At 34.1% G+C, this 12649-nt stretch overlaps 1 protein-coding gene across 1 annotated transcript in view; it reads left to right on the forward strand.

Annotated features, from left to right (window-relative positions):
• The window catches only part of ULK4 (unc-51 like kinase 4), a 177391-nt gene that overhangs the window by 11907 nt on the left and 152835 nt on the right, over window positions 1-12649 (forward strand). The window contains exons 15-18 of the mRNA XM_026034836.1: window positions 275-456; window positions 1307-1353; window positions 2002-2080; window positions 11819-11926. Coding sequence (XP_025890621.1) covers window positions 275-456; window positions 1307-1353; window positions 2002-2080; window positions 11819-11926 — 416 coding nt within the window. The remainder of the gene's footprint in view (window positions 1-274; window positions 457-1306; window positions 1354-2001; window positions 2081-11818; window positions 11927-12649) is intronic.

The raw sequence follows: 12649 nt of genomic DNA on the forward strand, positions 1-12649 counted from the left end.
TCCTAATCCAAATTGTAAGAGGAGAAAATAATTAATATGGCATAAAGGTCTAGTCAAAATGCTCAGATTTGACATTTTATATCATATTAATATATCGTATGACACTTTATATCATATTAATTTTAAGTGCCTAAACCATCAGTCTGATATTTTGAGATGTTTTGTTGTCTTTACCTAATGTGGGACAGTATTTCTGTGGCTGTAATGTTTGCAAGGTTGCAGCTTTTTTTTTTTTTCTGGGCAATTTAACCATTTGTTTGTTTCTTATCATTAGCTGAGAAATTGTTATCTATGAAAGACATGGACTGGAATGACTTCTTGCAACAAATATGTTCATTGCTTGATTCTGTTGAGAAGAATACAGGAGCAGCACGTTCTAAACTGAACTTACTGTATTATTTGTGCACTGTGGCTGTCCATAAGGAGGTTGCAAGCAAGCTAATGAGCTCTGAGCTGGTAAATAATAGTGCTCTGAGGAATCAATGTCTTGCATACTTGTCATTGTGGCAAAAATCATCTGCCTTTAGTTTTGTTTCAAGAAACCATTGTTGTGCTGGCCAAAATAATAGAGCAAATTAAGCATTTTTTCATTATTCTGTACTTATGAAATTCCATGTCAGGTTTTTAAAGGAGATGAGAAAAAATCAAATCTTTCTCTTAGATTTGATATATTTTTACTTGCTAGATTTATAAAATGGTGGCATTAAAAAAAAATAAAGACATTGATGGAGAGTTTGAAGTTACATATGTTGAAATGTTACAGTGTTTGTAAATCATTAAGGCAGAGAGGAGTAGCTGGAAAAAAGTTCATATTGGAATTGTTAAAAATCAATTTTATTTGGCTTCATCTCTGAAGATTAATAAAAATCTGTCTGAAGAGCTAACAGTAGTTCTTCAGAGAACATTCTCACTTAATCTGTTTTAAAATAGTTTCCTAGCATAGTTTTACTTAGTTTTGTTAATTCTCACAAAAATAATTGTTATTGCTTAAMATTGTTAAATAATATTTTATGATAATCTGTGGATGAAATCAACACAGTTTTGCTCTTTATAATGATATTTGTAAAGAAAATATTTCTTTAAAATACTGATGTATGTTTGTATTACAGTTAGCAAAGCAATATAAATAGGATGTCCCTTTTCAAAATATGTACTGTATTCCACTACAATGCTTTTTGCAAATGCTATCCAAGTACATTTTTACRTAAATATTGATATCTTGAATTAATTTTTTTAAATATCATATTAGAAGTCATGTTAGATCTTGGAAAATCACTAACGTTTGTATATTTTCTTTAAACTATAGTTTCCTGTATTAATACAACAGCTACGTGCAGCTGCCAACTGGGATATGTAAGTAATAATCATTTTAATCCATATTTGATCAAATCTATCTTTTGAATATTTTAAATAAATACTTTAACACTTTTTTTTTTTGGTAAATCTTTGGCCTTCAAACCTGCTGTGATATACTTGATAGACATTTTTTAGTGTATTCAATACACTGTTATTTTTACAGGACCAAAATTATAAAAAACTTCTAGAAATTTTATCTAAAAGCTGTATAATGCAATATATCAAATAATGATGTTCAAAATCCCTGAATACCAGACAATAATAATAGTAAACCAGACAATAATAGTAAAATATCCATGATAGCAGCTTCTATAAAAAGTATACTTGTTGGAGCTATTTTAAGGTCATAGTGCCCTCTACTGCTTGTTTTATAAATGTTGATTCTATTGTTCCTCTTTAATTGYTAAAATGATAAAATGATTTGAAATTTAGAAATGGTTTGGTAACTGGATAATATATTAGTCTGGAAATGAGAAGAAAATCTGAGCTGTAAATATTACCAGAAATTTCCTGCCTTAGTAAACTGTAATCTGTGCAAAATATAAATGGCTTTGTATGTGCAAGGTATAAATAGCTCTTTGTACTTTTTAAACACTTTAAATGCATCTTTAAAAACAACAACAACAACACTTGTTTGATCTGCAGACGTGCCAAAGCTGCTCGAGTGATGGGCTTACTGGCATTGCACACATCTGAACTTGGAGAAAATGTTCCGGTTTCTGAGGTAGTGTTTTTTTTTTTGTTTTTTTTTTTTTAAATCATTTTGGAGGGTTTTTTAGTTTTATAAATGCTTTATTGTTAATATCTGTTTTCACACTTTTTTAAACTCTGCTTTATTTTTCCCAGTATRTGTCCCTTTGATTACTATTATGTATAGTTGTGGTGATGTTGACTAAACTTGTGGCAATGATAGAAAACTTCACTTTTTTTCAAAATCAAGCAGTCACTTTCACATGTAAAAAGAAATAATTTAAACATTAGTATTTTATAACTCCAGAAACATTAGACTGGCAGAAAATAATTATSAAAGAAATATTTTCATGTCTTCAAAATAATTTTTGTGTATGTGATCTAAAATAATTTAAGCATAGGCAGTACACACAGCTTCATGGTTTATTTATAGGAAAGGTAGAAAGCAGTCACTTGGAAATTTTTCATTTACAGATTTCTTTTGTTTTCTTGAAGTGGAACTAGGGAAATTGRGAGTTTGTTGAAAGTTCTAGTGGTCTGTCTGCTATTGTATGTTGTGCAACTCTTAAAAAATTATAAATAAATAATTCTAACTTTAACTTTTAGGTTATTACAAAAAGAATTTAAAACATCACTATATATTATATTAATGGATAATGCTGTATCTTGTCACCGTATTTGTGCTAGCCTGTGCTCCAGTTAAAGTTTTTTTTTGATGACTAYTGTCATCTAGATAATGTCAAAACCAAGCTGGAGCCAATTTGAACAATGTAAAGAAAAATACCCCACTGTAATCCAGTTCTTGCAGACAAATTTGTAACACAAAACCCCTGAGCTGATAACCTCAAATAAAATAATTTTTGATGGTCTCATAATACAAATTCAGCCCTTGCRTAAGAGTGGAAAGTGGCTGTACTGGCTAAATCCAGAGGTCTGTCTAATTTGCTACCTCCACTGTGACAGAGGCCAATAAGCTCTACATCTGCAGCTCTGGGATTTTCTGGACCACGCACAGAGTCTTTGAGTTTCTCAAGTAACTTTCTGAACCATTTTCAGAATCCACCACCCATCYTTTGGGAAGAAACTTTACAGCTATACAGTGCGCCAGGTGAAGTTGTTGGTCCTTTAGGTTGAGCCTAGTACTTTCTAGATGTGTTCTGCGGCCTGCTGGCAGTGCTTACATTGCCAAGGGGACAAGTACTTCATAGTCATCTTCTGTATGGCAGTTTTGGTGGGCTCTAATGGAAGCTTACTGTACTTCTTTTCGCTAAGCCGTTTTTCAGATTAAAAAGTTCCATTTTCCTTCTGTTCTTGGTGTCTTGTAACATTCACTTTGCTTTTTGGCCACTGTTTGCAGAGGTGCCCTCTTTGTAAAAATTTCTGCCAGCGCCAAGATTTTGAGCTGAGCTCAGGGCCCTATGTAGACTCATGTAGGACAGCACTGGTGGTGGCTTTTCCAGTGAGAAAACTGGCTCTTCATTTCTGCCCTCAATTTCCTATCTTTTACGCAGCTACGATTTACCAGTTAAGCAGTTACGTACGTAAAGAAGTTTCCTTTATCTTTAAGGCTGAATCTGTAGTATTTCGGTTTTACTCTCTCCTCCTCCTTCTCAACTCCCTCCACCTTTTCTTTTAATGGTTTCTTAAATAGCAGCAACATTGAGTCCTTAAAAAAGCAGAGAAACTGAGWGTTTACTCAGTTAAATTTTCACATGACATACATAAAAACCTTATGATCTTTGAAGAACTACAACTTTTCAAAAAAAACCTCTTTAAGGTTCTTAATCAAAATGGTCTGCAAAMTATTTATATAAAAAAACCCACCAGAGGTCACTCAAACACAAAAATAAAATGTAAATAAATTATTACTTCAGATTACAGTCTATGCTGGAACAGAATATAGACAAACATATATGATGAAACCATATACTCGGATGTGTTATATATTTATATTTAGTATTTAAGTAATCTTAGAAAATATTCATAAAAACAATAAAATTATTTTTAATCTGTGAATTCACTGCAGTTGGCCTATCTCCAATTAAATGTTTTACAATGTTGTTATCAAAACATGTTTTTATCAAAATGCTTTATCATGTTTTTATCAAAAAGTTTTTTTTTTTATTTTTTTTTTTAATCAGAAGAGATACTTAATTCATAACCTTTTTTATCTGGCTATTGCAACCTAAGTTATTGAAGCAGTTGTTAAATATGGATAGGTCAATTTTCTTGACTTAATAGCATCATTTTTTTTCCATAGGGTTGCCTTTTGCAAATGCAAAACATCATTTTGTTTCATTTATTCCTCTTTGCCTCGTTCAGTGTGCCAATTGGCAAATCTGCCTCATGCTATGACTGTATGGTGTGCGTGTTTTTGTATGCACCGTGGTCCACTGCTCGACTGARTGTCTGAAGGGCTCTAGGACCTGCTGCAGTCTTCACTTGGGCAAACTGCATTGCAAAGTCTTTGACTTATAGTACGCCATATGTAATGTAAGGACATAATATCCCATMGATAGGGATGGTAGATTACAATAGATCTGTAATACTGAACTTTTCCTGCTTACACTGCAATTTCTCTATTAAAGCAATGGAACGTGCCAATTTCTAATTTCATCCAGACTGAATTTCTAAACAATGTGAGTCTCTTTATTTCTGATTTTTGAACTGTGACTTGGTGGATGCTTTCTGCAGTTGCAGACTGTCAGTGCTAAACCATGTTTCTGGCTTATCTTTCTGATTTTTCCTGTATCTAGCCTATCTATGTCTGTTCATGTTGTAGGAATATTCAAATTAAATAATAAATAGATGTCTCATTTATTCCCAAGCCAGTTAGTTTTGCTGTTGTTTGATATTTTTGAAAAAATATTGATAAAAAATATTTTTTGAMTCCAGTTAAAGCTCTTAGTTTTATTTTGTCTTTGATTGGTTTCCCTACTGGTACTTACTGTATTTTTTTAAGCCTTGATGCCTTTTCTTTGAAAATAATAACCATTTAAAAGAGGTATAGGAAGTAGATGTAGCCAAGCTGAAGCTGTACAGGAGTRTATATTAGAGAATTTATACATATATTTTAAAAAATCTTTAAATTATCTTTCAAGTAAAATCAGAATGGTTACTTAATATGTTTGTTTCCAGTGGTCTACTGCAAATAACCTACCAGTTTGCCTGGGGAATGTGGGAGGCAAACAGAGAAATMAAAGGTCAACATTTCTCTGTTACATTCACATGTGCAGGCAGAAAATCCTGGAGCATCTTACAGTTCATAAACCAAAAATTAATTATAATCAATATTAATGGTAGTAGATCTGTGATAAATACATAGGAATTCTGGATTCCTGCAGCAAATATTAAGATGTTCTTTCATAGTTGCAGGTAGTCTTCAAAAATAATTTCATCAGTCCGAACTAATTGGGCTCATTTTATTTTGGAGTCCAAACCAAGTGGGTAGAAAACAAGGAGATTCCCAGTGCTGAATTTACAGCTTACATTGGTGACTGCAGGCTGAAATGATGCTTTGTAATTCTCTTAGATTAATTACCTGATCAAAGCAAAAACTGTGCTGCTGTAAAAGACTCATTTAATTGGTGCTGTTGTCACATAGCCCATAAAATTACCTCTTTTTTTTTTCAAGAGATAAAATAGTATACCATCTTCATTAAATGACATCAGTGGGATTGCCAGTATGACTCTTTGCAACACTCCATAAGATATGGGATGTTTTATGATAGTAAAAATGATGTGTTTTCTTTTATGTTCTTCAACTCTGTTATTTTGGGGATAATGAAGAGCTACACAGCTGGGATACTTTCTTCAATGGATAAAAATATAAATATCTGCAAGGTAAAAAGCTGTCTAGAAAGATTATTTTGTGGTTTTGATATTTAATTCAGGTTTCTGAGCATAACTTATATTCCTGCTAAATCTGTGCTATGAACCTATCGTCAGCTGCTTCTATCAAGTACAACAGCAACCATGACTATTTCATACCTCGGGGAGAAACTTATTAAAGAGGGAATTAAGGGTAACAACCATGTAGGATGCAGAAGAAAACAGCTGCCATCTAGACCGAGTACCAGAGTTGCGAGGATAACAACTTCCCACTCGGCGTGTTTTGTTCCTTCATCCAGTTTGTTGTGCAAATGCTTGTGCCAGTGCAAGGAAGTGAACGGTGCAAAGTTGAGTCTGTTTTTATTGAAGGTGGCACGAGTTATACTGGCTTGAAATTAATGACATGCAGTTTGGCATGAGACTCAGAATGGTCGTCTGTATAATAAACAGGAACTGGATGTGGATTGCTGGGCTGGGCATCTTTTTTTCCCTCTATAACAGAAGTGACAATGTAAGATTGTTTGCCATCAGGGCCTCCAGTCAAAAATTCCATGGACAAATAATTTTTATTTATGCTTTCTATTTTCCCTTTATCATTCATTCTCTTGTTTAGTAGTCAGTTCAATTACTAGAAATATATGCAGAAATAAGGCTTAAATATTCTTTAAATATATATGTGTATTTTTAGTAGAATTCCCCATATTCAAAATCAGAATGTTCTTAAGTTTATAGCCTACTTAGGTTTTAGAATATTAAACCCATGGTTTTTTTTTCTCTGAAAAAAAAAATCCAAACTTTTCTTTCTTCTTTTTTTTTTTTTTTCAATGCTAGACTATTTCTTTTTTCTACTATGGTAATAATATAGTATTAAAGGTATGACCACATAAAAATCATGAAAGACTTGTGTGGTTTTGTGTATGACTTTGCTTCTAATTACAACTTCAAAGTATTTTTACGATTACTCATCTTTTCAAAAGCTATTTTCTGTTAGATATTGTGAAGACCAGTTTTGTTCACATCCCTTCTTTATTTATATTTCATCTACCTGAGTTTGAAGGTAGAGGAAGTTTCCTCCACCAGCTTTCTCTGGAGCCCTATGTCCAGTGCTATCGTCATCCTTTTTCAAAGACACTGTAGGAGTCTTTGAGTCACTGAGAATTTCATCTGGGGAGCTGATTGCCCAAACTCTCTTTGTATTTTTATTTGTACTTTTATTTTTCTTAAGCATCAAAATGCAGCCTTGATCCAATTGATAGCTGCTTTGTGTTTTGTTTTTATTGACAAAGATTTGTCTTCTGAAATTTTAATTTGTTTCCATAAATCTTGATGTTAAATAACTGAATAAATCTTTTTAGGATAATACTGTAATAATATCAAATCTTAATGTGCTGTCAGGATTTATAACTGATGGATGCATTGAGTTATGTCAAGTTCTTTTTTATGCCTACTGAATTTAAGGTTTATAGCTGGAAGAACTCATATTTGCATTTAATAACTAGCATAAAACCATTGTATTGTGATATTTCAGAAGATACTTATTTGTATAGAGAAAGTAGGGCACTAAAATTTACTTCCCCTCTGAAATGAAAAATTAAAAAGAAAATGTTACCTGCGTTTTTCTGTATACAGGCTGTGAAACTGAAGTGCAAGTTGGATATAAAGCAGCTGTATTTGACTTGCTTATGTAGAGAGTACCACATCTCTCATCAGAGAACACTAAAAGGATTCTTCATAATTGGTTGTAATGATGGAAGTGTTTGATGTTTCACCAGACGGCTTCTAGGACAATTTTCAACTTACATGCCTTCCTATAATCACAGATGTAATTGGTTCCATTTCATATCTCTACCTATCTTTGTTGCAATATTTTGCAGTACAAGCCGTGAGATTTCTGTTTAAAGCAGAGTATGAGGTTTTTTTTTTTTTTTCTGAATGAAGCCTTTGTATTCTTTTTTAATAGAACTGAAAGATAAATTCTCATGTTCTTTATTGTTTTCATGTCATGGAACCTTATGTGATACCTTATGTGATACCTTATGTGATACAAGTGATACCTTGTGTTATCTCCTGGTGCTAGTATTTCAGTTAAAATTTTGGTTTGTATTTTTTAAGTTTGTATGCTGAATTTCATTTTTGGTAAGTAGTAGACTTAAATAGGTGAAATATTTTATGTTAGACACATTTTTTTTTTTAACTTGGCACTAATTTGGCAATACCCTTGGCCTTTCCCACTGCATTTCTTTTAAAAGCGAGAAAGTTTCTTGTTTCAGTTGTTCTGCTTTAAGCTTTTCATTTTCCAATATTTCTATTATAATGTACTCATTTGTTCTCTTACAGTTAGGGGTTTGTATATTACTTACTGCAGTCAAAGAAACATGATTACCTGTCAAAAATATGGGCAAGTTCTGATTTGTCAAGTAATGCACAGATCTTAGATTYCAAATACAGTGTTAAACTATTAGCATGAAACAATCATCATATATGCTTTAGAATAGAGCTGTTAAGACTGTTCACCTTTTAATGAAAATTTCTCACTTTTTTTCTTGCTTTTTGTCCAATATGGACAAAAATATGGAAGAAGGAATATAATTAAATCTTACTTAGAGGAGTTAAAATATTTTAAACTTGTAGTGGAAAGCAATATTTTTTGATTCCCTCCCCCCTGTTATATAATATCACTTTCTAGATGATAACACAGATGGTAAACTTTTTAACTCAAATTACATGGTAGTCAGTCAGGTTCCACATTTTAAGATGGYTATTCTGTTGTCCTAGATTTTCCCAGTTAGATTTTGCAGATGAATGATTCCCAGTGAAGGGAGTTTTGCGTGATGACAGCTGTAGGATTTGCAGTTCCTCTCAGTGAGAATTATCCCTGGTGAGAACCAAACTTACTCCAAAATACTGAGATATGTTATCTCTTATGATCTATTTGAGAACAAGAAATAGGCTAAGAAGTTTCTGCTGTGCAAAAGCTTGTTAAAAGCAGAGCTTGACCAAATGAGGTCTTACTGTATAAAAAAAMCCCAGTATATTAAAGGAAGTAAGATAAGGATAATTGTCAGGCTGATAACTGAGTGTTGGCAGTAGGAGTACGCATTTATGTTTTTCCCTCAATTCAGATGTCATACAGAACTTAAATAACAACTAAAAAAACCCCACTATCTGTGTTTTAATTTTCCTATTTCTGAATCTAGTGATTTCAGGTATGCCTCGAGWGGACAGGCTGTTTTTAAGGAGGAGTGTTGGAGAGGAAGGTAAAGCTTCATGGATTAGTTTGTGCAAAGCATCCCTTGCAAGTGCTGCAAAGAATGAAACTTGGAGGCTCCTTTGATTTGGAAGGCAGCTTGAGGGCTCTTGAATAGGCTTTACTTTTGCCCTGATCCTATGGTGATAAGCATTTTCAGGTTAACCTAATTCCTGAGGAACATGATGATCCTGTGTAAAGTGTGGCTGACAGCTTCCTTCATTATGCATGTACTATACAGGGGGAAGCTTTGCTTTCTGAACTCATTTCAGTTTATCTCTCTTACAGCACAATTTTTTTTTTTGAGGTTTATGGAATATATTCTTGAGTCTTATTCTATATATGGATGGAATAATTTTGTCTATATTGGGTGTATGTTTGAGCCTAAAACTAAAATTTTTAATAGTTTCTTAGGGCTTTCTAGCTGCGAACACATGCCCAGTCTCCCCCAAAATGCACCTGCACACACGTATGTGAAAACCTCATCCCCTGATGCCAAATTGAATGTGCTCCCCTCCCGTTAAAGCATTTAATGTAAAACAAGTAAATTCAAATCCCATCCAGGAAATATAATGCATGCTGCTATTATTTTCACGGATGCGTAAACATGGTTATTTTGCAGCACTGGAAAAGAAAGACTCAGGGTGGCAGCTGCATTAAACGAATGTGATGTTATCAAATGAACCCGGTCAGGCATTTCCCCAGTTAACTTTGGGAATACAGCCTTAGCTTACCCAGTTAAGCCTCTCCCCTTGAGAACACTGACAGCTGTTTCAATGAGGGAGGAATAAATGCCAGAAATCCTAGAGCCCCCCAAATGCTTCCTGCCTGCAGTCCCCTATCTGTATTTAAAATTAGGCAGCTAAATCCGTGTGTAGAAAGTGCAGTAGGGATACTTGAACAATCCTTTCTTCTGCAGCTAATAAGCAGATCTGTCAGCTAAAGGACCTGGGCTTGTTAGGAATGCCTGCCTTGCATTTTACTTGACTTTTTAACTGAATTACACAAAGGTTACCATTTAGTATATCCACCTCTTAGCTATCAGGAAGYTGAGACAGGAGAAAATCCTTAATTTTTAGAAGGTATTTCTGGTGCTTAAAAGTATATTCTCTGAGCATTTTCTATGCTTAGTGTGTTCCTAATGCTTTTCATATATGCAGGCTCTGTTGTCTAAAAAGAAGTAAGTTTGTACCACAGGCTCGGTCACTGAGGCATTGCTGTCTTCTGCTTTGCTGTTGTATTTGTGAAACCTGTAGAAACATATACCTGAGGTTTCTGTTCTTATTCAGTTTGATAAAGAAGTTACTAAGAAGTTTCAAGTGATTTCAGGCAAGGAAGCAATATAGAGAGGCACAGATACAGATAGCTTGACTACTTAACCTTCCCTCCCCTCCTTTTTCCCCTTAGGAAGAAAGGGCCTGTCAAAATGATGTGTAACACCACATACTTTGGTCTCCAGTTTTCATGAAAATAACACAGCAAAATGCAAATAAAGCATTGTCTTAAGATTGCACACCATGGATCAGAAAAATGGCTGAATTTATAGGCATATGTTGTAGATATAAATTAAAATATTAAATATTTAAGGCCAGATAGGAAAGGTGGTTGTCCTTTCCTTTCCTGGAGGGCCAGGAAATATCAGAGGCCAGGAAGGCGAGATGATGGAGTTGCTCTTTACGTCGGAGAGCAAGGAGAATGTATGGAGATCTGCACAGGGGAGGACAAAGTGTGAATCAAGAGCCTGTGGGTGARGATTAAAGGGCAGGCAACAGGGGCAAAGTTGAAGAAGTAACTGTTGCTTTATTTTAAAAACAAACAGACAAAAAAGCCAGCAAGCACACTTTCTTAGATCCGTTTTTCATGAACTACTTCTCACTACTTGKGTCAAATTCTGTCCCTTTGGGATCTTGGTTTTAAAATAAATTAATAGAGCTACTCTATCAACTGATGACATCTCATTCACTACTCCACGTGTCTACTAGGACCTCTCCTGGCAGCTGCATAAAAGTTGAAAAGAGAGGAATTTTCATGATGAATCAATTTTGTCTTGTATTTTACCTGGAAGAATGTCACTTATATCTATCCTCTATTGCTCTCTAGAGGAACTATGCTTCCGCATAAATCATGCAACAAGTTTGTACGTTTGCCTATCTTATTTTCACATCCTGGCCAGTATTAATACCATGTTCAGCATCTGAATCAGACTTCCCTCATTCCAAGACATAATTTATTATATCAAATGCAAAACCAAAATGTCGTCGCTTTGATTCATTCCTTTCTTGTGTCTGCAGCTCACAAGTGAGTTTGTCAGAAATATCTGGTCTTGTGTTGTTCCTCTCTTCAGCTGAGCAACCCACTAGTTTCTGTATACTTGGCCATCTCTTGCTGAACTTTAATGGAACTCTGGTGTATATGGATCCAATTCCCACTTAAGTAGTTATCTCCTTTGAATGGTTTCCCTATTCATATCCTAATGAGAGGAGGCTAAGTAACATGTTGGTAACATGTTCCAGAGGTTTGGAGAACTCCCATCTTTTTCTTTTTCAGGTACAATTTTGAAGGTGAGTACTTAGCATCATCACTAACCAGAAAAGAAACTGCAGTAGTGCTCATAAGATGTTGGTTTCTGTTGTCCTGTTTTCTGTTTTGCAGTGTATGTTTACATGTGTTGTTATATGATTTATTTTTTGTTAGGCAATCACAATTTTAACAGAACTGATCAGAGAGAACTTCAGGAATAGCAAATTGAAACAGTGCCTTTTACCAACACTTGGGGAGCTTCTTTACCTCGTAGCCAGTCAGGTAAGACTATCAAGTGACTCTTATAAATGGCTAGGCCTTGGAAGGCCTCTCGTGAGTAAGTGTTAGCATCTCATCATCTGGATAAGATAATAGATGTGGAATATGGAACTGAGAATCTAATGTCTCTGCCTCGTGTTGAACCAGTTCAATTGTTATCATATGAAAGTTAATTCCAAGGACAATTGTGTCATACCACTCAAAAGACGACTAGCAGAAATGGAGCTTAAAATATGGGAGTTTTAACAGAAGCTCATTTTCACTGTGAGTATGAGTTGGAAAGAAAGTTTTTATTTATTCTCAGTAAAGAAGGAAAATTAATTTTTGGAAGCAATTTAGTAGTCATCTTTCTCCACTAACATGTAATGCTTTAGTTAAATACCTGACATTATTGCACCTAGCATGTTAAATTGGTGAAGGCCACTCAGAAATGAAAAAAATCAGAAAATATGTTTTTTTATGCATTGTTAACTGGATGCCTGGTGCATCCTATTCTTTCTATTATAAACATTTAATTAKAATACTAAAAATAATTTGCTAGTATAATCAGTTTAATAAATGTACAATTTCTGAAGGAACTGTTGCTTATCACATTTTGTCAATTCACTGAAACAAGCTACACATTCATTTTATGGCTTATCACCTTATGTAGCCCATTTCTCACTTTCTTTGCCAGATGATTTCACTGTTGCTAATGTCTGTGTATTAACCTAAAAAGGGTGTTCT

This window comes from Nothoprocta perdicaria, unplaced genomic scaffold (genome assembly GCF_003342845.1).
Source record: "Nothoprocta perdicaria isolate Ctin4 unplaced genomic scaffold, notPer1 scaffold_150, whole genome shotgun sequence".
Lineage (NCBI taxonomy): Eukaryota > Metazoa > Chordata > Aves > Tinamiformes > Tinamidae > Nothoprocta > Nothoprocta perdicaria.